Source organism: Pelodiscus sinensis, chromosome 3, assembly GCF_052426305.1.
Source record: "Pelodiscus sinensis isolate ZL-2025 chromosome 3, ASM5242630v1, whole genome shotgun sequence".
Taxonomy (NCBI): domain Eukaryota; kingdom Metazoa; phylum Chordata; order Testudines; family Trionychidae; genus Pelodiscus; species Pelodiscus sinensis.
In genome coordinates, this window is record NC_143054.1 from 77,613,964 (window position 1) to 77,639,933 (window position 25,970).

At 39.0% G+C, this 25,970-nt stretch overlaps 1 protein-coding gene across 6 annotated transcripts in view; it reads left to right on the top strand.

Moving 5' to 3' along the window:
- The window catches only part of PRDM1 (PR/SET domain 1), a 137,847-nt gene extending 114,318 nt beyond the window's left edge, over positions 1-23,529 (top strand). For 2 of the 6 annotated variants that reach the window (XM_075923947.2, XM_006118460.5), the window contains exons 5-9: positions 1,752-1,871; positions 7,348-7,597; positions 17,512-18,617; positions 19,268-19,396; positions 19,634-23,518. In XM_075923947.2, the coding sequence (XP_075780062.1) occupies positions 1,752-1,871; positions 7,348-7,597; positions 17,512-18,617; positions 19,268-19,396; positions 19,634-20,209 (2,181 nt within the window). In that variant the 3' untranslated portion in view covers positions 20,210-23,518. Of the gene's footprint in view, positions 1-1,751; positions 1,872-6,589; positions 7,140-7,347; positions 7,598-17,511; positions 18,618-19,267; positions 19,397-19,633 lie in introns of those variants that run through there. The other 4 variants (XM_006118461.5, XM_006118462.5, XM_075923948.2 and 1 more) reach the window with 4 other exon arrangements.
- The last annotated feature ends 2,441 nt before the right edge of the window (positions 23,530-25,970 follow it).

Sequence of the window (25,970 nt, forward strand, 5' to 3'; positions counted from 1 at the left end):
ACTCATATGAATAAAGTACATAATTGTGATAATCCTTAATTTATTTAGTTAATTATGCTCGTTTATTTATGAATCTGCAGAATTCAGGAATCCACAATGGGATTCCAGTTATTAGTGCAAAATCAGCAAGGCTCTGCTGTAGTTCTATGGTTTCATAGTTCAGTTGGCATACAGAGAAGTATCACCTTACTAAGGTGTATAAGAGGAATGGCTGTGTCTAGACTGGCAAGTTTTTCCGCAAAAGCAAGTGCTTTTGCGGAAAAACTTGCCAGTTGTCTACACTGGCCGCTTGAATTTCCGCAAGAACACTGACGATCTCATGTAAGAAATCAGTGCTTCTTGCGGAAATACTATGCTGCTCCCATTCAGGCAAAAGTCCTTTTGCACAAAAGCTTTTGCGCAAAAGGCCGGTATAGACAGCTCAGATTTGTTTTGCGCAAAAAAGCCTCGATCGCGAAAATGGCGATCGGGGCTTTTTTGCGCAAAAGTGCGTCTAGATTGGCACGGACGCATTTACGCAAAAAGTGCTTTTGCAGAAAAGCGTCCGTGCCAATCTAGACACTCTTTTCTGCAAATGCTTTTAACACAGAACTTTTCCGTTAAAAGCATTTGCAGAAAATCATGCCAGTCTAGATGTAGCCGAATATGTTTAATTGGCTTAACTGTGAAAATTTTGTGAGGTTATCAAACCAACAGCCTGCTTATTTCCCCTCCCTGCTTCTTAAGCAGTCTTGCAAAGTCCTGATTTTTGGTTTACAGAATTACTCTGCCTATAGCACATTGTTTAAACATACAAAAATTCAGTGGTATGGCAGAGAACAGAGCAGGACAGAATGAAGAACTCAGCTGCATGTTGTAAAGGGTTACTCAAAGGCACGTTCTTCTGAATAATGATGAATTGCTTCCTGATTTGTGGTCAGTGACTTTTTTAGCATAATTACTGTCAAAGAGGAAGCTGAAAAGCTAGTGTGTATGTATCTTAAACTTGGTACAGCAGAGCATTTTCACCAAAACCCTACACTTCCTTGACCAGACCCACGTAACACATATTACAGGAACCTCTGTCTCTTTTAAAGACAGTAATCTGTGAGTACACTTTCCCATAGTCAGTTTGTATTGTTTGTTGCTTTTCATTGTATGGTAATGGAAGAGTTGTATGTTTTGGATGTTCTCTTTTCAGTCATTCAGCAAGGTACAAGAGCAACAAAAGGGTTTCATTTTTATCTAAAAACATAGAGACTGCACTGGATCCATTTTACTAGAAAACTACGAGAGGTGGCTTCAGAACATTCAAGCGCTTATTACTGAATATTATTAATTTCTGAGACTAGAATTTTGACATTCACCTTTGTTGAGAAAAGCTACATCTCTGAGTGATTGGTTATCAGTAGGTTAGAACTCTTTGACTGGCTGATCGTTTGTTCACTCTGAAACACCTGACCCTCTTGTTTAAGAGAAAAAAAAATTCAGTGATTCTTGCTGTTTCTGCTCACAAATACAAATTTCCATAAGGCTGTTTTTCATGTATTTATGCACATAAAAGCTTTATTCACACCTGAACTCCATATTTTTCAGCAAGATACTGTAAGCTGACAGAGTTTTTCATATCAGCTGTCAATGTAGCTGTTAAGTTTATTTCTGCTTTGCTGATCTCGCATGAAAATATGTTGGGCTTGGGGTTTTTAGTAAGAACAAGAGTGATTTTTGTTTTCTATTGAAGATGGGCTGATCCTGTGCTCTCCTCCTTGCAGGTTATTGGAGTTGTAAGTAAAGAGTACATCCCAAAAGGAACACGTTTTGGACCCCTGGTAGGAGAGCTCTACACCAACGATACAGTTCCCAAGAATGCAAACAGAAAATACTTTTGGCGGGTAAGCAGGAAAAAAAAAACCAGCTCCATGCTGATGCAGTAATCAGATCACTAAATGAGTACAGCTGTAAAGCTGGGTCACTTCCTGTTTCAGACCTATGTGAGTACAGGGGGCAACTTCTTTATACGGCCATATATGAACAGAATTCGGAGTGAGCAGTGGTGAACAAAGTTGAGTAAACGTCTGGCCCTCTTGGAAACGGGGACAGTGTGGGTGGAGAGTGAGGGAGATGCACGACAGCTCTTGGCTCTGTCTTCTGCAACACATCAGTGCTTGATCATATAAAGAAATAGCTCTACTGCTTGCTTCCAGGGTAGGTTGATTTGCATTTCTACACAAGGAAATAGTCACAAGTCATTCTTTAAGATTAAGCTCCAGCCTGGCGGGGGGGGGGGGGGGGAGGAAGGGGAGAGGGTTCACTGTGGATAGGGGCTGCTCTCGTCCATGGCAGGCCTGGGTGCCCTGCAGACAGAGGCTTCTCCGGCATCTAGAGTTGCCTCGGTCCATGGGGAGCCCGACAACCCACCGCAGACAGGGGCTGCTCTACTGGAGGCTGGCAGCTGGGAGCTAACAGCCAGCCCCAACGTGGGGCTGGGAGTGGAGCCTCATGAGCTAAAGGCTGCTCCAGCCTCCATGTTGGAGCGGTCTCCCACCCAGATCCCAGTTAACTAGTTAACTGTTAGATCAACCTAACATTTAACCAGTGAATTGATTAACCAGGATTTTACATCCCTAATTTCTACCTGATACATACTTGAGTGTGTGGGAAAGCATAGGACGTCTCACGTAATCTTTTAATCTGGAATTATTAAAATCTCAATTTTTAAGCATGGTTCAAATTCAACTATTGTAAAAGAGTGATTATCGCATCTGAAAAAGTAGGTTTTGCCCACGAAAGCTCATGATACCATCTACATGTTTTGTTAGTCTTTAAGGTGCTACTAGACTATTGTTTTTTTAAATTTTTCCTGTTACAGATTAACTCAGCTACCTCTCTGAAGCTTTATCCCATCAGTATGTCTATTTTAAATTAACAAATATTTCTAGGTCCAGTTGAGAAAATGTTGTCAATCTGGCTACCTCAGCGTGTCCATATACCCCACTAATGGCAGGCAGAAATGTTAATGTGAGGTTTACTGCTCATGTAGTAGGGCGGCTTGGTATGGCGTAGGAGTCTGTGTGCGCTGAGTGCTCTGTGTTGGCAACTTTGGCATCTTGGGGAAGTAAGAATAGTCTCCTTCCTTTCCCTCCTCCATTCATCTCCCACCATCCTTTTCATGCAGCCCTAACTCAGTGTTTTGAACATTCCTCCTTTTCCTATGTTAATCAGGAAGCCTCAGTAATCCCACAAACTTCCTTCACAAACACTTCACCAGTTCTGAACACATCATCCATTCTGCTCCCTCCCCTGCCACTGAACTTGTTGCCCCACATCACTAAGCAAGTGTGTCATAGGGTTTGATGAAATTGTGGGTGAGAGGGAAGAGCCACAGGTTCTCTCTAATTGCCATGCAAGTGCCAGGCCATTCTTTATATGGAAAGACGACTGCTACATTGTGCCTGTGTAAAAGCAGCACTTTACTTTTAGACCTTGTCAACACTGATGGTGGTGTATAGGGTGTGTGTAGCTACAAGCTTAAGGAGAAAGTGGGCTGCCTCCACACTGTGGAATTGTAGCTACACACAACAATGAAAAGCTCTAGCCAGGCAAAGGCAGTGGGGAAAGCTTCTGGCAGTGTAAACATGGGAGGCACAACTCGGGCATATAGGGAGCCAGATGCAGCATATACCCTAATGTTCTGGTGTTTCGTTGCTCATGTAAGCAATGCCTGGGCAACTATGTTGCTGTTTATACCTGTGCTAGGGGGGAGAGGGGATGCTGCCACCATAAGTGTAGACAGAGCCTTAGTGATCTTTTCTATTGCTTTTCTTGAGGCCTCATAGGAAAAATGAAGTTAATTACCCCATTTGGGTTTTCATATACATTCTCCCACACAATTTTACTCACTGGCAAATGAGTAATAATTAACATGAATGTTCACACACGGTGCATAAGTGTTTTTACACTTTTGTGACCAAGATTTTGTACTTAATAACCAGAGCATAGGTCCAGGACAGGACTAAGGTGTGGCAATGCCGAGCGTGTTGCATCACTTAATTTTTAGATGCCCTGCCACCCACTTTTAGATACACTCAACCCTGCATGAAATAGCCAGGCTTCATGTGTAATGCATGGGCAGAATTAGGTGCAAAAACAAGGGTTTCAGAGATGCCAACAAGCTAAATGAGGAAGTGCTTAAACCAGCCAATAGGAAATTCTGAGAAGAGGGATGTTACCCAAGTCCTGCTCCTCAAAGGTATTGTGAATGCCTGTTTCTAATCAGGCTTTTTCTGGGGTTAGATACCTAAGCCAGGTCAGCCCTTTCTCATGAAAAAATAAAGACAGTCACCCACCTTATCTCGTTATATGCAGTAGTCCAGTGGTAAGAGCACTGACTTGGGCCATGGGAGACCTGTTTGCAGATAACTGCTGTACCTGGTTTGGAGCAGGGAATTGAATTTGTGTTGCCTGTTTCCCTGGTGAGTGCCCTGGTGTCATGGAATTAAGTATTTTGAGGAGGGGCTTTTCTAGTCTCTCCTCTTTAAACTGTTCCACTTTGTATAAATAAAATATTTATAAGAGCAGGGACATGAATTTAGGCATCCCAGAAGAGTTCTCATAACCACCAGCCTATGGAGTAGATTTGCTCTTCTTCTGAATTGAATAGTTAATTATTTTATACAAAATGGAACAGCTCCATGAGAAGAGACATGGAGCGCTCCTTAGTCCAGAGAAGCTGAGCCTTTGGTAGTCAAGATACTGACATGGGATGTGGGAGACCTTGAGTCAAGTCTTTGCTCAAATTGGGTAGCATGAGGAGTTGAAAATAGGTCTCCTGCATCCCCTAACTACTAAACTATTGGGCATTCTAGTATATCCACACCCTATCCAGCCACAAAAATTCCCCATTCTGCAGCTGGATGTCTTTTGTTCAAGGCACAGTTCAATAGGCATGCTCTGAAAATGCCTGTGAGATCTGGCCCTATCAGTAGGGAAATGTCTGGGTTTTGACTTAGGCATGAGGTAGGATGCCAAGTAGTTCAGCAGCATCAGGCTTTCTGCAATTTTGCACATGCCCAGAAGCAGGAACTTTGGTGCCATGAAACTTTGCTAGCAGGAAATCAGGCATGTGGGGATTTGGGTGCCTATTAGTTTATATGGCACCTAACTGGGTATTTTAAGGATCTCAGTGGAGCCTAAATGTTGTTGCCTTTGTGGGGTTCAGGCCATAAGAAGAAAGAAAGAAAGGAATAGCAACTTGCATAACAATACCCATGGGGAATATTTCAGCAAATATTTAGAGAGATTTTTAACTATCTTCCAGGGCTTTAGTAATATACTGCTGTAAGAAAGATGACCTCATTTTTGTGATGTTACTATGTATTAATGTAATGCTTCTTGGAAATAATATAGGAGCCTTCTAAGGATCATTAAACTTACTATTATAATCCCTTGATTCAATACAGACACACTGCTGTAACTCAAATGAATTCCTTCCTCAGGGACTGAAACAGTCTTGCACATGCAAAGGAAGCTGTGGGAGATAACTTCCCACATGTTATAAAAGGCATCCTGATTTTGCTGGCAGGAACAGGAACAGGAACAGGAACATCTGCTCTGTGTGAACATAAATGTTCCATGCAAATTACACACAGAGATAGGAGAAGGGGGACATGAGGGCTTTGCAAACCGCAGAGTGACATCATTTCTTGTAACTGTACTATGAGTCAGCACATTTTTAATCTTCTTGATAGTATATGGAAATCTGGTGAGATGGCAGAATAAGGTTTTGTGGGGGTGTGTATGTGTGACCTCACAACACTGATATTTTCTTTTTTTAAGAGAAGTACAGTAAATTGTACAATCTATGGAAGGGTAACTGGAAGCCCTTCAGTGCAGCTTTAGAAAGCAGCTTCCGTCTGTAGTAGAAGTGCATAGCAATGGAACCCCAAGTTCCTGGAAGTTTGCAAATCGGAGTAAACAAAGAAACTTGAAAACTCCTCTTGATAGCAGAATTCACCCGGCTCTGTTCCATTTTCTCATAACAAACACACCGCAAAATCTCTCACTAGCTTCTTTGATGAAGCCACATGTATTTCCCCCTTCTTAATTTACAGGAAGTTACTCTTAAAAGAAAGTGATTCTGGTGTTTACTGCCTGCATTAAAGGGCCAGGCGCCTTTTTCCTCTCCCTTCCTCCCCACCCCAGTTAACTATTGCAGTTACTGTTCAAATGAAAAAGAAAGTAGTATGAGCATAGAGATGGGGAGATATGTTTCATCGAAGAGATTAAATATATTAGGTCTATTCTTCAGAAAGAGAGAGTTCCTGCCTCAAAGAGATTCCAATCTAAAATTCAAATTGCTTACAGTCTAAGCCTGAATTTTACCCAATAACTTATTGTGAAACTCCGGTGTTCTTAAATGGCTTATACCATCAAGTAGCTGCTGAACTAATTCTTTCCACAAATAAGTAATCTTAAATCTAAAGGATAAATTTGAGTTCATTAGATTTTCATTAATTTTAATATTCTTATAACTTGGACAAATGACATCTTTACTTACTGCATTGGGGGGGTTGGGGGGGGGAGTTGTTTTTGTTTGTTTGATTTGGGTTTTTTTTGTTTGCTTTGTGCCTTGCACATGGTACCAACCAGTTTTAGATGCAATTTTTAAAAGAGTACATGCCTAACCATGTCTTTGAGAGGAAAAGTGACTTTCATTGACTGTCAGATGCTGGCCCCTTGCCAGGTTTTCAGTTATGGCAGGTGAAGTTCACCTTTGCCCCACCCAGTTTTTCCACAAAAGGACTACATTCCAAGTGTGAGCAAGTGTTACTTTAGGACTGTTGGAGGGTGGGGAGGGAGGATGTTTGCATAGTTTAAACCTTTGGGCGGAGGTGGTAGGAAACTGCAAGTACAGAGGCCAAAGAAAAAGCCGAGAAAAAAGACTGTTTGACGTAGCCTAACTAGTCAGTCTAACACAGGTGACTCAAAGCATTAATGCAAGCACACACTCAGAACTGAAGTCAACAGGATCCTGCACTTGTTGGATCATAGCAGCAGAAAAAGAACTCTGAGGTAGACTTACTTCAGAGAACTCTTCATGTTCTGTGGCTGTCATGTGTGCGTATTAATAGAGTAACACATTGACTAAACAAACGGAAAAGGTAAGTAGGAGAGCGCATCTTATCTAGAGTGAGCTTTATTACTCTTATTGCTGAGAGTGCCTTACCTGGAAAGGGGACATCCATTTATGTCTTTATTTTGTTGGTGTCTGGTTGAATGTGGTTTTTTTTTAAATCTTATTTATAGTCTGTACTCTGTATGTATACAGGTGCACACTGTACTTACTCATGGCATTCTGTTCTCATCTAGATCTATTCCAGTGGTGAGCTTCACCACTTCATTGACGGATTTAATGAGGACAAGAGCAACTGGATGCGCTATGTGAACCCAGCCCATTCTGTTCAGGAACAGAATTTGGCAGCTTGTCAGAACAGAATGAACATTTATTTTTACACTATCAAGCCCATCCCTGCCAACCAAGAACTACTTGTGTGGTATTGTCGGGATTTTGCAGAGAGACTGCACTATCCTTCCTCCAGAGAGCTGATGATGAATCTCAGTAAGTAGATTACAGTACAAACAAAGAATGCTAGTAATGTCACTTCTGCCTATGGGATCTAATAATATGTTTTATAATTATATAGCTGAATTATCTGTTGTGTCACAGTATGTGGTCTGGAATAGAGAGAAGGAATTAGAAAAAGAGTTGCCTGTGCTGTTTAAATGCAAACAGATTATTTAAAATTTAAAGTTATTTGTTCATAATCTGAGAATTATCTGATTAAATCCTATACAGACAATTCCTCCCTTAAAAGTAATTCACATTGCTGTATGCTGAGACTTTAGAGATTCCAGGTTTCATGGGTCTATTTAAAAAAAAATCTGCTTTGAAAGAGGATTTTTATTTAGGTTCCAAATGTACTGTCCTTAGTGTGCAAGGTGCTGGACTCAGGCCATATGCATGTCTTACAAACTGCATGTTGAACCAGGGGCACCAAAGGAGAAGGGCAAAGGGGGGGGGGGCAGTTGCCTCAGAGCCAGTTGATTTAAAAGGGCCAGGGGCTTCCAGACACGGCTGCCACTAGAGTTGAAATGGCATCAGCCAGAGCTCTGGGCCTTTTATACTGCTGTCGGAGCACCGGATGGGACAGACGGGGCAGTGCTGAAAAGCTAGCTGGTGGAGTAAGACCCAGCTGTCCTAAAGCTTCATTCCTAAGCCACACATACGGACACCTTGCCCAGGGCCCAGCAAAGTCTGTCAGCCACCCTGTGTTGAACTGATAGACATAAAGATTAGAAAAACTAAATTTCTGTGAACAAAACTCAAATCTTTCTCTAATTGGTTGTAGTGTAGTTGCTTAATACTAGAATGGATTTTTAAAATGTTCTTTTCTATATATTTACATTTTCACTCTGTGTGTCAAAACTGCTAATGGTAAGAACATACATTTCCTTGTATTAGTTATGTGTTCTGCCAGAATTTCTGACCATCTCTAACTTTAGGCCAGTACTACACTAGGGGAGAAAAAATAAAACTAAGATATGCAACTGCAGCTATGAGAATGGCATAGCTGGAGTCGACATACTTCAGTCTGAATTTCTGCTGTGTCCCCGCAGTGGGAGATGATGGGAAAGTTTCTCCCGTTGACTTCTCTTATTCCTCGTGGAGTACCAGAGTCACTGGGGCCGTGATTACAAAGTATGTTTCCTCTTCTAAAACCACAGAAGTGCTTTTATAGGTACCTAAGAATCTGAAATTCCTATGTTCTTTATTTAAACATTGATTTGTTGACTCTAACCTTATCTCAAATATCATTTCATTATTCGCCATGCATTTTGGTTTCCTTGTATGCTAAACTGTGCAGGTCTATTCCTGTGACGTAAGTGGGACATGTCAACAGCCTTAGAGATTCACTGGCTTACATGTACAAGTAGTTTGCAAATATATAATCAATCACATTTCAAAATTTCTGTGCATACCTCTATTTTCTCCATCTCTGCTGGATTTTTGTTACCTATCCTCCCCACTGATACAGTAAACTACTTATTGCCAAGATCAGTGTGTGTGTGTGTGTGTGTGTGTCTAGAAGCATGCAGCCTGTGTGTCTTTATGAAACTATTCAGTAAAAGTAAATTTCAGACTCAGATTGGAAAGCAAGAACAGTCCTGTATTGACCACATGGATGGATATTGAGACTAATAGGTCTCCTTCATTTCTGATTTTTGACATTCCTTTTAAACTCTGATATAATTTTTATTAATTCCTCGCCCTGCACATCTACAGTTCAGCAATGCAGAAAAAATAATGCAAGTTCGTTCGTTTCTTAAGATTGGCTTCCTTCCACTATTGGCACTGGCTCTCCCCTGTTGAATCAATTTTTTTCATGCTCTTTTCTATTCTTTTTCTCCATATTCCCTTGGTTCCTCTGACAAATATGTTGGGACATGGAGAACTACAATTAGGCAAGAAATCTTTCACACTGAGCTGACCTTGGATGCTTCAACAACTTTTCTCCCAGACTCTTAGAAAAATTCCATTGGGTCATCAGTGATAGAGGGTTTAGTTGTGGTTTGTTAATTGAAGAGCTAATGTAGCACTGTGAATGAACCAATGGAGCTGGAACATAGACAACATGTATTTGGGTGATAATTACTACTTCAAACCAGCAGGTAGAGCAGCATCATTAGTTCCAGCACCTATTCAATTATATTTGTTCAGATTTAATATTAGAGCTAGATGAATATTAAGATACTACTACACCAGCACTAATTCTAACAGATGCTTTAGCTTTCCTCTTCCCTTTCCTCAGCTGCTAGATCTGTCAAGATAAAATTAACAGAGACCTGCCAATCTCTCCAGCCTTCCAGAGACAGCTCAACAGGGAACTCTCACCTCAGTGGCAGTCTCTGAGCTACAGAAAAAAAAAATCCAGAAGGCCTTGTCCTCGCCTGTTAAGACTCTGTGCAAGCTGTAGACTTACACTTTCAGCATCTCCAGTGATAAAATAACCAAAGAATTTTCTCTAGCTTAACTAAAGCTCTTAACTGAAGGAAGTTATCAGACCCACCACATTAAAACACACACATAGACACACCCATGTATAAACACCCACTTGTCTCCATGAGGAAAAAAATTAATTTAAAATAGAACCTGTCAAGTTAGTTCAATTAGGCTCCAATTCAGGAAAGCATTTGTATTCAGGACAGCATTTAAGTATGGGCTAAATTATGTGCTTTATTACTTTCCTGAATCAAGCCCAAGGCCTGTTCTGCAAACATTTATGCACAGTGGGACTACTCATTGTAGTAAACTTGATTGTATGCATGAGTGTTTGCAAGTAGATATGAGATGTTTGTAAAATCAGGGCCTTGATTTGTCTTAGGTAGAGGAACTATAATCTTATCAATTAAGTTTTCCAGTCTTCCTCTTTTCTTAATCTATTGCCATTGTTTTGAATCAAGATTTGAATGATAACAACAAAGAAAATCACCTTCAAACAGTGCCTTTATTACCTATTGAGTAATACATGTTTTAAGTGTTGTGATACATGATTTCTACTTTCTGTGGATCAAGAAAAAAATTTCCTCTATTCCATCAAACCTGCTGCTAAATCTCTCCAGCATTACTTACTAAATAATTATTCCAAATGAATCCCCACAGTCCCTAGTGTATTAAAGCATAGTAAGGTTAAGACTAAACGGTATAGATTCAGGAGGCTTTGTTTTGGTCCCTCATGTTCTATGGGGCATTTCAATTTCTGAGTTGTGTTGTGGTTTAGTGAGGTTGTTTTTTGTTTGTTGTTTTTCTTACCTTCTCCCAAAATAGAATCAAACTGTGACATAGTTACGTCCTGATTCAGTGTCCTACATTGCATCATAAGATGATGCAATAGCTTGTTGTCCTGACAAGTTTGTCCCATAAGACAAACACAGGAAGCGGACACTCTGTTTTGATAAATCTGTATGAAAGATTTGGGGATATAATTTGCAGATCTTTAAAAAAAACACTTTATAACAGAGGAAGAAATGTTAAAGGGACACTGGGTTAAAAAGCAATTCATACCTGTGCTATCTGTGCTATCCATGTTAACTTTTGAACAATATATATATATATTTTAAATGTAAAATCTCTTTACCAGCACAATGCTACAACATTTGGACTGGCAGGAAACAATTTAAAAAAAGGAATCTTAAAATTTAATGAAAAGATTTTATACTGGTTTTAAGTTTTATAAAAGCTTGATTTTACAAAACATAAATTTTGGGCTAAATTTGACTTTATATTACCTCTTCAAAATGTTGACAATTAAGTTAAGGTTTCTTTCAAAGACCTTCCCTATGCAAAACATTTTTTTTAAAAAAAATCATGTCACACAGTCTTGAACCCATTTAGAAAACAGATGATCAAATTATATACTTGTAAATGTTGGTCTTCATTCTCGGTTTGAGTGGAAACGTTCTTTGTTTTGCCTACTTCAGAACTTCTAGGTTCTCTTTCTACTAGCAAAGGAGGTTCTTAATTTAGATCGAAAATGTGAATCGGCATAATTAAACTTTACCACTCGAAGTGCTCGGTAGTTTTTTACTCTTGAAATGACTCTATCCGCCTACAACGGTTTTTCAAGTTTTTAGAAAAAACAGATCTTTTGTTTTTATTAAATCTATATGAAGCTACAGCTAGGAGAGGCATAAATGAGAACAAAAGGGAAAAAAACACGACAGTAATTCAGCTAAATGTGAAAATAGGCCTCAAAACACAGACTGGAGGGGGATGAGGGGCTTCAGACCTATCCTTTTTTAAACATAGTATTAACATTTTTAAGGGACAATAATCTGTCTCTTACTGTTGTAAAGCCAGATCCAGTATCCATTGAAATTAGGTTGAGTCTTTCCACGGACTTCAGTAGGAGCTAGCTCAGGCCTCTGTGAAAGGAGCATCTTTTTGTCAGTTCAGTAACTTAATGATGCAGTCCTATGGTTCCTGTTTATCACAAACTTATCAACTATTTTGTCTCAGACCAAAGAATCTGAATAGATGTGTACAATAGGTTTTACCACCAATACTTAAATAAAAATTACTTCCTTCGATAAGGAATAATTCAGATCTCCAAATCAACTTCAACCTAGGTTTCTATCCTCTTTCTGTAGGGGTATATTAGCAACCATGGTGACAAAGATGGCGAATAGTGACTATGAATTGCTCAGGGAATTTAGAGAGGCTATAAAAATAAAAAACTCAATAATAACAATCAGGAATTCTAATTATCCCCTTATTAACTGGATACATGTCACTTCAGGATGGTCTGCAGAGATAAAAGTTTCTTGACACCGTAAATGATTGTTCATGGAGCAAATAGGCATGGAATTCATAAGGGGAGAGGCAATCCTTGATTTAGTCTGGATGCACAGGAGCAGGCCCAAGAGGTGAATGTAGCTGAACTGCTTGGTAAATAGTAAGCAAAACAGAATAAAATGTAACATCCCTGAGGTGAGGGGGAGGGATGGAGACACTAAAGCAGCCCACCATGCTAGCATTTAATTTCAGAAAAGGGGTCTAGACAAAAATGAGGATGTTAAACAGAAATTATAAGTTATAGTGCCAAAAGTGAAATCCCACAAGCTGCATGGAAATGTTATAAAGGCACCATAATAGAGGGCCATTTTAAATATAAACCCAACATTAAGAGGACCATAAAATACCACCATAGCTAAACAACATCGGTAGCACTTAGAGGCATAAACACATCTTTGAAAAGTGGAAGTTAAATCCTATTGAGGAAAATAAACTCTGGCACATAAACTCCGGCAAGTGAAGTGTAAAAATATAATTAGGAAGGTCAAAAAAGAATGTGAAGAACAGCTAGCCAAAAACTAAAAAAATAACAGCAAAAGAATCTTTAAGTACACCAGAAGCAGGAAGCCTGCTAAACAACCAGTGGGGCCACTGGAGAATTGAGACACTGAAGGGGCACACAAGAAAGATCAGATCATTGTAGAGAAACTAAATGAATTGTTTGCATTGGTCTTCATGACTGAGGATATAAGGGAGTTTCTTAAACCTGAGCCGTTCTTTTTAAGTGACAAATCTGAGGAACAGTTCCAGACTGAGGTGTCATTAGAGAAACAAACTGATAAACTGAAGAGTAATAAGTCACATGCATCCGATGGTATTCTGAAGAAATTTAAATGTAAAATTGTAGCACTACTAACTGTGGTCTGTAACCTATCACTTAAATCGGCTTCTGTAACAGATGACAGGAGGATAGCAAATATGATGTCTTAAAAAAAAAAAAAAAAAAAGGTTCCAAAGATGATCTTTCCAATTACAAGCAAGCTATTGGTAAGCAATATTGGGCAAAGTGGTTGAAACCGTAGAAAAGAACAGAATTATCATACACATAGATGAACACAATTTGTTAGGGAAGAATCAACAAGGTTTTTCTAAAGGAAAATCATGCCTCGGTTTACTAGAATTCTTTGAGGGGGTGAAAAAGCATGTGGACAAGGATGATCCAGTGGATATGGTGTACTTAGGATATTCAGAAAGGCTTTGGCAAGGCATATCAGCAATGGCTGACCATTTATTCCTATCCTTTGTTTCCTAACTTTTAACCCAGTGGTACTCAAACTTTTGCACTGGTGACCCCTTTCACACAGTGAATCCCTCCTTATAAATAAAAAAAACACCACTTGTTTATATATTTAACATATTATAAATGCTGGAGGTGAAGCAGAGCTTGAATGTGGAGGCTGACAGCTCAGGACCTCTCATGTAATAACATCATGACCCCCCCACCCATATTGAGAATCCTTGTTTTAATAAGTAACTGTACTGATCCATGAGAGGACCTTCCCTTCATGACAGCTTCATTTAAGAGCCTTTGGTGAGGGCTTTGGGAGTCACTGTTGATGGTTCCTGAAAACATCCACTCACTATGCAGCAGCACCCAAAAAAGACCAAAACCAAATGAGAATTTTGGGGTTCATTAGGAAAAGAATAGATTATGAAAACAGAAAATATTATATTGCCTCAATATTAATCCATTGTACAACCACATCCTCAGTATAGCTTGCAGATCTGATTGTCCCAGCCTAAAAAAGCTATATTGGAATTGGAAAAGGTTCAGAAAAAAGCAACAAAAATGATTAGGGATATGGAACAGTTTCCATATAAGGAGAGAGTAATAGAACTGGGACTTTTCAGGTTGGAAAAGAGGCAACTAGATATGACAGAGGTCTGTAAATTCATGACTGGCATAGAAAAATAAATAAGGACGTGCTATTTACTCCTTCTCATAACACAAGAACTAGGGGTAACCAAAATGAAATTAACAGGAAGCAGGTCTAAAACAAACAAAAGGAAGTATTTCTTCACACAATTCACAGTCAACCTCTGGAACTCCTTGTTTGAGGGTATTGTGAAGGCAAACACTCTACAGGATTCAAAAAAGAGCTAGATACATTCATGGAGGATACATCCATCAATGGCTATTAGCCAAGATGGGCAGAGATGCAAAACAATGCTCTGAAGTGTCTCTAGCCTTGATTTGCCAGAAGCTGTGAATTACTTGTTCTGTTCATTCCCTCTGAAGCCTTTGGCATTGGCCACAGTCAGAAGACAGGATAGTAGGCTCCATGGACCATTGGTCTGATCCAATATGACCATTCTTATATAGTTCCCCACATTATATTTTTTCAATATATTGATGTACTGTGTTTCATCTGTCAAATATCTCTGTAGTGATGTGCTCAGGTGAGATAAGGAAAAAGGAAAATAAGGATTCAGGAAGATAACATGCAAATTAAAGAGATCTGGCATGATTATACTTAAAAATAGTCAAGGCTTCTGTCTACACACTGAAATTAGTAGGAAGGAAAGTATTATTGAGATTTCTGAAGGGAAATGGCAATTAAGTTCAGTCTGTCAAGTGATAATATTGGAGTATTGTGCAAAAAAAAATTACATTCCCTGAATAGTCTTTCTTGTGCTCTCTCCTACACATAACAAACATACCTTACACACCCTAATTGTTTAATCTCGTCACATAGGAAGATTCATTCCTTCAACGGAGACAGTCTCGGTTCCTATGTCATTTTTCCAGCAGAGCTGTCTCCTCTTCTTCCTCTACCTTTTTTCTTTAAAAAACAGAAGTGACAATTTGAACTTCCTGCTTGACAGGCCTTACTGATATGGGGCTGATAAGCTGATATTTATTTTTTGTCTAGTGGCTTCACAAGCCCTTCTCCTCTACTAGCTTTCAATAACTCCTGATCAGTATCTTTTCTGATAGTGTCACTCTGAATGTTTGCTCTGTGCTGCTGGCTCAATGAGGAGCAACTGATAATAAGACAGAGATAACATTCACCTAATACTCCACCAGGGAGACATGGGAGCTCTTGAACCCAGCAAACTTAGTATATCAAGACTTAAAATTGGCAAGGGGAAACTATATAATTGATTACTAGTTCACAAAGACCAACAAATTTCAAGTACAACAGATTTTGTGACTTTAAAAAAATAAAGCTCTCTCTATGTGATTTTTTTCTTCTTGTATTTGAATAAGATGACTGATATTTTATAGGGATAAGCTAGGTTGTGCCTGAGGCATCTCCAAGAAATGTTAGCCAAGGCAAAAATAGATGAGGCTTCAATTTTTAAGGGTCTCAATAAAGATCCACTAACTCTTACACAACTGCAAGTTATTTACCTTACATCTTTAAAGAGTGAAGTGTTGAGAATTCCTGGGGTTTTTTTTAGTAGTAATAGTAGTTAAGGAAACTGGCTGATGGTAAAGTACTCTCCATACTTCTGTTTGTGTTTTCTAGATGGCATTCCAATTTAAAGCATTTGATGCTTAGCATATGGACATCTCTAAACTTTCAGTAATTTTAAGGTATAAAAGCTTATCTTATTTTTTGGAATTGTCATTGAAAACCCCAAGGACATCTTATGCTAGTCTCTTGCTTCTCAATGAAGATTCAACTTTGAGAGATAATTTTTCTAAGTGGAATAATACTTTGAAAGGTCCTTTTTTAAAACCCTAATATTTAAAAGTAAAGGTTCAATTTTTGCCTCACAGTGTAATATTGCAAATTATAGATTAATTGAACGATGCTCAGTGTTCAGACAACAAACCTGTGACAAAAGGTGCAATGCTTACTGGTTCTTAATATAGTGCCTACTGGTTTTAGCTGATCCGCCAAAAATAAAGGTTTTTTTTTTTTACTGACCTACTTCATTAAAAAAAAAAGTAGAAACTCTGCAATACTATCAAATACCATTGCTTCCAGCATCAACTGATAGCATTTTACCATTGAAGATGCAAAAATGTAGACACAAACAGTTGTGAATATATTATCATTATTATTTTCATAGCCATAATACATAGTAGCCCTAATCATGATTGTATAAAGCTTCTCTTGTGGATTGTCCTGTAATAAAACATCCTACAAGCAATTACTGCACGGTTATAGGACTACTACCATTAGGTGACTAGCCAAAGCAAAAGTCTTCCTACTAAAGATAACTTTTGTAGCAATGTTTGTATCACCTATTTCTGGAGAAGTATTAAGAGATTCTGACAGTAAATAACCTAAAATGGCTGTTCTGAATGGATTTAAATGAACACTAGCAAGTATTTTGTTTCAAAATGCAGATTTCTGAAGGGAAAAAATTGACTTAAGCTGGAGCCATGAATCTTGCTTTTCTTTGCTCTACTTTGGTGTAGTCTTTATAAAGTACAGCTGGAAGTAAAGGAGTTTTGCACACACTGCATACTCTAGAAAATCTGCAGTAAATAGCCTGCTTTGTTGTAGATATTACTAGGCAGTATATTGAATGACTAATGATCTGTTTACTGATGTAGAATACCTTCTTTTTGAAGAAAGCTTTCATCCTAGTTAGTCCCATATTTTTTGGTACTGTAAGTAATTGAACTGGCTGGTGAAGTGCCTGTTGTGGTTTGGCAAAGGTTGATTTGTCATGCTTTTGCTGTTCCAAGGAGAAGCGTTTCTGAGAGTTCAAGCTCTCCAAAGGCTTTCTGTTAAATCTGTATTATTAACAAATGCTTATTTATCCCAGTTATTAGAAATCTATTGTATGTATGGAATTTATAGTAGAGCTACTCAGATTCGTGGGAGGAGAGGGGAGATACAAATCAGTTGAACATTGATGACTGTCACTCTCCACGAATCATCATCAGACAGCTGATGTTTATTTGTTGTGTATTTTTGTTGATATCTCTTATATTAACCATGAATATATGACCCGCTTTTTGTTGACTCATTCCATCCCAAAGTAGTCCTTACACATAAGCTAACTTTTTTGGATGATTTAAAAGACTGTACTTGACAAGAGTCACCTAGTCTTCTGACGTTCTGGTTAAGCTTGCAGACATAGATTGCACTTTAAAACGAGGAACGTTGTTTCATATTGACTTGTTAAATACTCATTGCCTTGTCTTTGTTTTTCAGCACAAAGCCATGTTAATCCAAAGCAGCAAAGCACTGATAAAGATGAGCTTTATCAGAAAAGTAACCCAAAGAGAGAGCACAGTGTGAAAGAAATCCTGAAAACTGAACCCACCCGTTCTAAAGGAAAGGACTTATTCCAGACTAACATTTCACCAGTTACTCCAGAAAAACATATGGATGACTTGAGGAAAAACTGTAGCCCAGAAAGATCTTTCTTTCCTCGTGTTGTCTATCCAATTCGACCTCACATCCCAGAAGAATATTTAAAAGCTTCCCTAGTTTATGGGATGGAAAGACCAAGCTACATTACTCACTCACCCATCCAGTCTTCTACCACACCTAGTCCTTCAGCAAGGAGCAGCCCAGACCAAAGCTTAAAAAGCCCAAGCCCTCACAGCAGTCCAGGGGTTACAGTTTCACCTCTGGCACCCACTTCTCAAGAACACAGAGAATCTTATCCATACTTGAATGGACCCTATGGCTCAGAAGGATTGGGGTCTTATCCTGGATATGCACCCTCCAGCCATCTCTCACCAGCCTTTTTATCTTCTTATAATTCCCACTATTCAAAGTTCTTGTTACCTCCATACAGTATGAGCTGTAATAACCTCAGCGCTTTGAACAGTATCAATGGCATCAACAATTTCAATCTGTTTCCGAGGATGTATCCTCTCTATAGCAACCTGCTCAATGTAGGAAGCCTTCCCCATCATGTGCTGAGCCCAGCTGCTCTTCCAAGTTCATTGCCACCTGAAGGAGGCCGTAGATTGCTACAACCTGATCATCCAAGAGACTTTCTCATACCAGCACCTAACAGTGCCTTTTCCATCACAAGTGCTGCTGCCAGCATGAAAGACAAACCATGCAGCCCCACCAGTGGGTCCCCCACCGCTGGCACAGCAGCCACTTCAGAACACATCATGCAACCTAAACCTACCTCAGCAGTGTTGGCTGCCACCAGTGAAGAAGCCATGAATCTCATTAAAAGTAAGAGGAATGTGACTGGTTACAAAACCCTTCCATACCCCCTGAAGAAACAGAATGGGAAGATTAAGTATGAATGCAATGTTTGCTCCAAGACCTTTGGCCAGCTCTCCAATCTGAAGGTAGGTATTAAGGCAATAGCCTATTTATAAGGAAAATATTCCCATTAAATTAAATTTCCAACATGATTGAAAGGCTTATATTTTTCCTGCAACTCAGGGAGGTTTACACTACTAGGACAGGTCAAGCTAAGCTATGCAATTTGAGTTGCATAAGTAGTGTAACTCAAATCAACCTAGCTTATATTGACTTACCACTGGGTCCACACTGTGGAGGGTCAACAGAAAAAACTCTCCTGTCAGCTCCTCTTAATCATCTTGTTCTGCTGGAGTATTGGTGTCAACAGGAGACTGATCAGCAGTCAATTTAGTGGGTTCTTTACTAGACTCATTGAACCGCTGAATCAATTGCTGCAGTGTCCAATCCACTCCATAGTGGAGACATGCATCTCCCTAGGAACCATGCTTGCTTTCTTTTAAGAGTTAATCAAGTCACCATAGTATCATGGTAGTAAATGTAATGGTTTTATTTTTTTAAATGTATTTTTTTTTAATGTTAATAGTGGCCTAAATAAAAAAGTAACTTGATTTCCATGTCATGTTTTCTGCCTGTGGGATGCCTCTAGTAACTTTGCAAATGTCTGATGGTTTGTTTTTAAGGTACTATCTTTGTAGTTATTGGAAACAACAGTAAATGTTTTGTTTCTCATTAGGTCCACCTCAGAGTACATAGTGGAGAGAGACCATTCAAATGTCAGACTTGCAATAAAGGGTTCACTCAACTGGCTCATCTCCAGAAGCACTATCTGGTACACACGGGAGAAAAGCCTCATGAGTGTCAGGTGTGTAGTGTTCCATGCACAGCGAGATCCTCTGCTTCCCTTTTGGCCTGCTATGACATCTGCCAGACAATGCTACTCAACAAGATTAGTATGTTAATTTGGGGCTGTTTGTTTTAAATGTGCAAGTCCAAAGGTGGCAGGTGGCTTTTTCAATGTGCCAGTCTTTCTTATTTATCTGTAATTAAAAACAAACCCTCCCACTAACTCACATTTTTTCTCTGTTGCCTCCAAAATTAGGTCTGCCATAAACGATTCAGCAGCACTAGCAATCTAAAGACCCACCTGCGACTTCACTCTGGAGAAAAGCCTTATCAGTGCAAGCTGTGCCCTGCTAAATTCACCCAGTTTGTGCACCTGAAGCTGCACAAGCGTCTCCATACCAGGGAACGGCCACACAAGTGTGTCCACTGCCACAAGAGCTACATTCACCTTTGCAGCCTCAAAGTCCATCTGAAAGGCAACTGCCCCGTAGCCCCTGCTTCTGGCCTCTCAATGGAGGACCTGAATCGTATCAATGAAGAGATTGAGAAGTTTGACATCAGTGACAGTGCTGACAGGTTGGAAGACGTGGAGGACAATATTGATATGGCATCTGTTGTCGAAAAAGAAATACTGACCGTCCTCAGAAGAGAGATAGAAGGAGCTAGTCTTAAAGTATCTTTGCAGAGAAACATGGGAAACGGACTTATCTCCTCAGGATGTAATCTTTATGAATCTTCAGACATGTCAATTATGAAGTTGCCTCATGGTCATCCACTACCTCTGTTACCTATAAAGGTCAAGCAAGAAACAGTTGAACCAATGGACCCTTAAGACTTTTTTTTCCCAAAGAAGTGATTTTTATTTATGACTTGGCAAGTCAGGGTGCCTGTAGCAATTGCTTGTACATAGTTTCTATGCTGCAAAGCAATCTTGACTTATAGTAGTTTCCCTCATCCTCCAGTTGAAAGAAGGAATTCCAAAGTTACTGTATTCTCAGGGCATGAAAAGAGGCAAGGACTTTATATTGCCTCCCTGCTTACTAAAAGACAATCATCAATCCATAATTGCTTTTTCAATGACAATACTTCATAATTTATTATGCAATTTACCATTCTAAAAGCAATAATTAGCAAAGGTTTACAATGACCAGAAAATTCATTGTAATTTTGCATATAAATCTTTATATTTTTGTCTGTGGCCATTCCTTGTAGATAATTTTTCTCTCTGCACATCTGTTTTAAAAACCTAAGATGAGGGGTGGGGGAAGAAGAGGGAAGAAACATAACGTCAGTAAATGTGTCTATATACCAGTGTTTTTTAAAATGAGATTTTTGGATTGCCAACTGTGGGTATTTGACAGGTTGAATACTAGTTTAATTGGTTTTAAAAGTGCTGTATACTTTCATGGAACAGGTAGATGTGCAAAATCATATTCCTTTCCACCCCTGCAAAGAAAAAAAAGAGAGAAAAACCAAAAACCTTCCTTGACTAGCAGTAAACGGAAAAGAAAACCATACCTGCCTATCTGTGGGTTGTAGAGAGAGTCTTCTACCTGCAGCACTTCCCATAACAGATGTGAAATAACAAATACCCAGCCTCACATAAATAATACAACAGACAGGCTTTTAGAAAACAATAGTAGCCACATGTTACATTCTGCGACTTTGTAACCCAAAGCAATGCATCAACGAAAATGTGAAAAAGTGGCTGTTTTAAAAAAAGGCTATTAAACTTTTTGCTAAAGTAGTTTAAAAGTCAAATATATAGACATCCCAAATGTGCTGCCTACAAGTAGTATTTGGCTGAGATTTTATTGCCAGATTCTTCTGGGGATCAAAAGATGGTCAGATGCCTTGAGAAATAAGGTTTTGTGTTTTTATTTTCAGTTTTATTTTTTTCCTGCTTTCCTTAGGCAGAAAGGGATAATGAAGTCCTTTCCTGGCACATTTTTTTTCTTCCTGTACGATTCAGAGTTTCCTCAATATTTGTATTTGTACATTTTGTGGTTAATTTAAATTAAAGATGAAAAGGGCATTGGCAAAGTTGTCGAACAACAATTACCTCATTGCGTGTGTCCAGTGTTGCAGAAAATGCTGTTTTATCTAATGCTTTGCTACTTTAGAGAAGAAACCAAATGTTAACAGAAAAGATAGAATGCACATTCTTTTATCTTTTTCTTTTGCTAAGCCCAAAGATATCATGTTGGCATTGGAGGTGTAGCAAAGAACACATGTATATTTATAGATATATTTATACCACTATACCATATATGTATATAGATTATATATTTATACCACTTAAGTTGTGAGCCAAACCATGCAATAAAACTTATTTTTCATCTAAGTGTGAAGATCAAATGTTATCCAACTTTGCATATCATCTGATGACACAATGTCAGAATGTTGTGTTAAGGTATTTATCACTTGTTAGTATACATGCACAGTTGCTTATTTGGGGCCTGATCTTGCAAATATTTGAAAGAATAATTTTACTGATGTGTAGTCTCACAGAATTCAGTGTGATTGCACACTTGATAATATTTGCAAGAATGGGTCTTGGATCTCTTCATATCTTTGCTGGGTTTTTTTTGTTTGTTTTTGAATAACCAAACAATCAGAAAACTTAACTGAAAATAAAAACTGAAAAATAAACTAAAAGAAATCAACCTCATCCATGTATGGTATAAATATAATACACAATGGTGACAAGTGAAATGGACTATTTAAAGTAATTTGGGATGACCCTAATGTCTCATTTTTCCTTGCCCCTTACAAGTTATGTGGTCACAGGTTATTTGCAGAAACCTAAATAGCATTATTACACCCTTTACTGCTGTATATATTCTGTCTTTCTATTTATATTCTTATACATTATAGATTTAAATAGACCATAAAGGCAGGGTTTGGGGATTTTTTTAAAATGTCATTTGAATGCCTTCTACAAATGAATAACTAAACCCCCAACCTAAGAAAATCCAAGGAAGTCTCCAAATACAGCTTTTGAAGGACTACAGTTGTATGTTCATTACATTTCTATTCCTATAAATTGTGAGGCTGACATCTTTTAATGTAGCAATGGTTCACAAAACTAGTACTTAACTGTAGGATAAACCAAAGTATCACTACTGTCACTGGGCACACACTTCTCTTTTAATTTTCCTATAGTGCTTTCTTTGTATTTGTTACAAGTTTTACAAAGATTTATATGCATCAGCTTTAAGAATTGTTTCTCTTCCGTACTGTTTTCCCCACTTCCCTTAGAACTTTTACATGTGAATGTAGCAGCAATCAACAGTGTTTTTTCTCTTTTAAGAAAGACTCCGACCAAAGTTAACAGGCTTTTTACTTTGCTAGAACAAACAAACTATCTTATGTTTACGTACTGGTTTACATCGTTATTTATGTGCGAATTGTCAAAATGTAAATTAAATATAAATGTTCATTGCTTTATTAACGCTTCACTTGTCTTCGATGTCTTACGCTGTCTGCACACGCAATTGATTTCCAGGCTACATTCCCACTCTTAGCCACAAACACATTGCATATTGACAACATTCATGTTGTGAATAATGCTGACTTTTGCTTTTGTGAGGAGTTGTTTCTTTCTATAGTTCAAATGCAACATATAACAATGCCAGGGTTGAGTATAGCATTTTCTTAACTAAATCATGATCTCTCAATTTTTAGCCTATAGCATTTTCTTTGTTTTCTTTAGCATTTCAAAGGTTATGATGAAAGCATTTTTACAGTATCTGCCTTTCAGAGACATGACCCAGGTTTTAATATTACATTTTTTTCCAAATGCTTATCATTTCTGGCCTGAAACTGTAACCACTGGGACCACAATGAGACAATCACAATATTAGCGTGAGACCACTTAATACTGTATTAACACGGTGGTAACTACATTCAAAACAAATGTGGATCTCACAAAATAGATGTGCTTATGAACTAATCCTAGCAAAAAAGTTTGAGCTCCCTCAGCCAAAACTAAATACTACCTGGGGATCCTTCTCAAAGTTAAAGCCATGCTTGCTACTTCCATCATCCACTACTAGATCTAAAACAGAATAGGCCATGTGGCCTTTTTTTCTTACCTGAACGTTAAAGAAATAATGTTCCTTACACTCAGCACTGTGTGATGTTTTAAAAGTATTTCACTGTCCTCTTTAAATTCATTTAAACATCTGTCTCAAGAACTTGAAATATTGCCAACAGCGAACTGTGGAGTTAAGAAAACCAGAGCACTGTTGTCATAAATGTGCCAAATGGTGCATGTTATACTCTTTTATTCTACAGAGCAATTGCTGCAATTTTTTTTTTTTTTTTAAAAGGATAACCGTTACCACTATAAATCATAGTTCATTACTTGGCAAAGCATTGCTTTGTGCGGGAGACTTATGTCCTGGGGACACTGGTAAGCTTTAGAAGATGTTTAATAAACCACATTACATAAAAAGACAATGCACATTATACCTCACAGCCTCATTAGCTTGAAGTCAGCAGCTGTTGCATTTGGTTTTGGTGAAACTGAAGCTAGTTAGCAGGCATTAAAGACAGCATATTGTGACCAGAAATACAGTGGGTTAAAAAAAGATAGGGTTATTAACTGTGTAAGAAGTAAACTACAGGTTGGACCTCCCTGGTCCAGCATCCTTGGGACCTGACTGGTCCCAGATGAGGGATTTTTCCAGACTAGGTGAGGTCATTTCAGGCCCCCTTGCTATGCCCCCCCTCCCACTGGACTTCCTGGCTCCCCCCACAGCTGAGCTGAGCACCAGCTCGCAGCCCCTCCTCAGCCCAGCAGAACCACACACCGGCTCCCTATCTCACCACCACCACGGCACAGCATATGAGCCCCTTGCCAGCTCCTGGGCCCCCACCTCCACAGCACAGCAGGACTCTCTGATCCTGGAAACATCCATGGTCATGCTGGACCAAGGATGTTGCTCGACTGCTTCATAGGGACCCACTCTTAACAAGGTAATGAGTACTTACAGCTTACACTGAAGAAGTGGGGTGCTTATTTACTGGACCTTCTCAGTTAAGGTCTTTACAGAAGGCTTATTGTTAAATTCAATTTTAAGTATTAGGGGGGAAAACTTCTGATTTCCAATAGTTTTGCTACTGACCTTGGACTACCACCACAAAAGTCCATTGCAACCAAGGAGAAAAGAAGATTCATGTTCAAATCCCTGCACCACATCAGACAGGAATTAAGCCAGGGTCTCCCACATCTGATTTAAGGGCCCTAACTATTGGGCTAAAAGGTATAAGGGAGGAAGCTATCTTCTCCTCCTCTGTATGGAGTTAAACTTGCTCTGAGCACACCTACTAACCCATGCCCTACCTCGCTTTCAGTTGGGGCAATGCTAAGTTTGAGGGGTTGCTGGAGCTTACCAGTGAGGCAGGCTTTGCTCGGAGCCAGGACTGAGGCAGCTGTGCACATATTCAACCACCAAAACATAGGGTGTGTAGGGACCCCTGATCGCAAAAATGTTGATGCCGAGATGCTTCAGGTGCCTACAGTTAGGCAGCAGTGGAGCAGCAGTTTTAAAGCTCCCATGACATGCCTAAATGTTGGATTTAGGCATCTAATGCCATGATGCTGGAGACATGAGCAAGCTATAGTCAAGATCAATCCCAATAAAGCCTTAAAAAGTATTTTCCATCACTAGTAAAATGTAGCGCCCTGTAGCTCATAGCTAGACTCTAGGACAAGACTGAAATAATCTGTTACTGTAGGTTCTGCTGAACTAGCCAAATGAAAAAGGAGAGAGCGCCACTATGAGCTTTCACTCAGGCTATGTCTAGACTGCAGGCTTCTTTCGGAAGAAGCTTTTCCGGAAGACATCTTCCAGAAAAACAACTTCTGAAAGAGCCCGTCCACACTGCCAAAGCACATTGAAAAAGCATCTGCTTTTTCGACAGATAACATCCACACTGAATGGATGCTCTCTCACTTGTAAGCTGTGATTATTATGGGTAGAATGGCCACCAGGGCACCTGTGCTTTTTCCTCTTTCTTCTTCTTGTAAAAGAACTCCCTCTTTCCCCTCCACACACAATTTTTTCTGAAAGAGCTCTTTTGCAAAAAGGCTTCTTCCTCGTAGAAAGAGGTTTACCAATGTCAGAAAAACCTCTCTGTTCTTTTGATTTTTTTTTTTTTTTTTTTGAAAGAACACTATTACAGTGTGGACGTAAATGAAGTTTTTTCGGAAAAAACATGGTTTTTCCAAAGAACGCTGTAATGTAGATATACCCTCAAGAGATGAAGCCTTTCAGGTGTAACTCACTAGTTTAAAAACTTCGGATTTCCAATAGTTTTGCTACTGACCATACAACAATGCTCATTCCAGGATTGGGACCGAAGACTTGTTAAGAGGTATGAAAATGGTTATGTAAACAGTCTGCCATGAAACACTCAGTTCAGTACTGCCTATGATAAACTAAAATGGAGCCTGTAAAGGTAAATTGTATCCCTATAACTTGCCAGAATTCTTAAAAAGAAAAAGAAAAACAATCCTGGCACAAGGATAATTAGCATTATTTATTTACAATCGCAAAAGGATTTTAATAATTATAACACAAGGC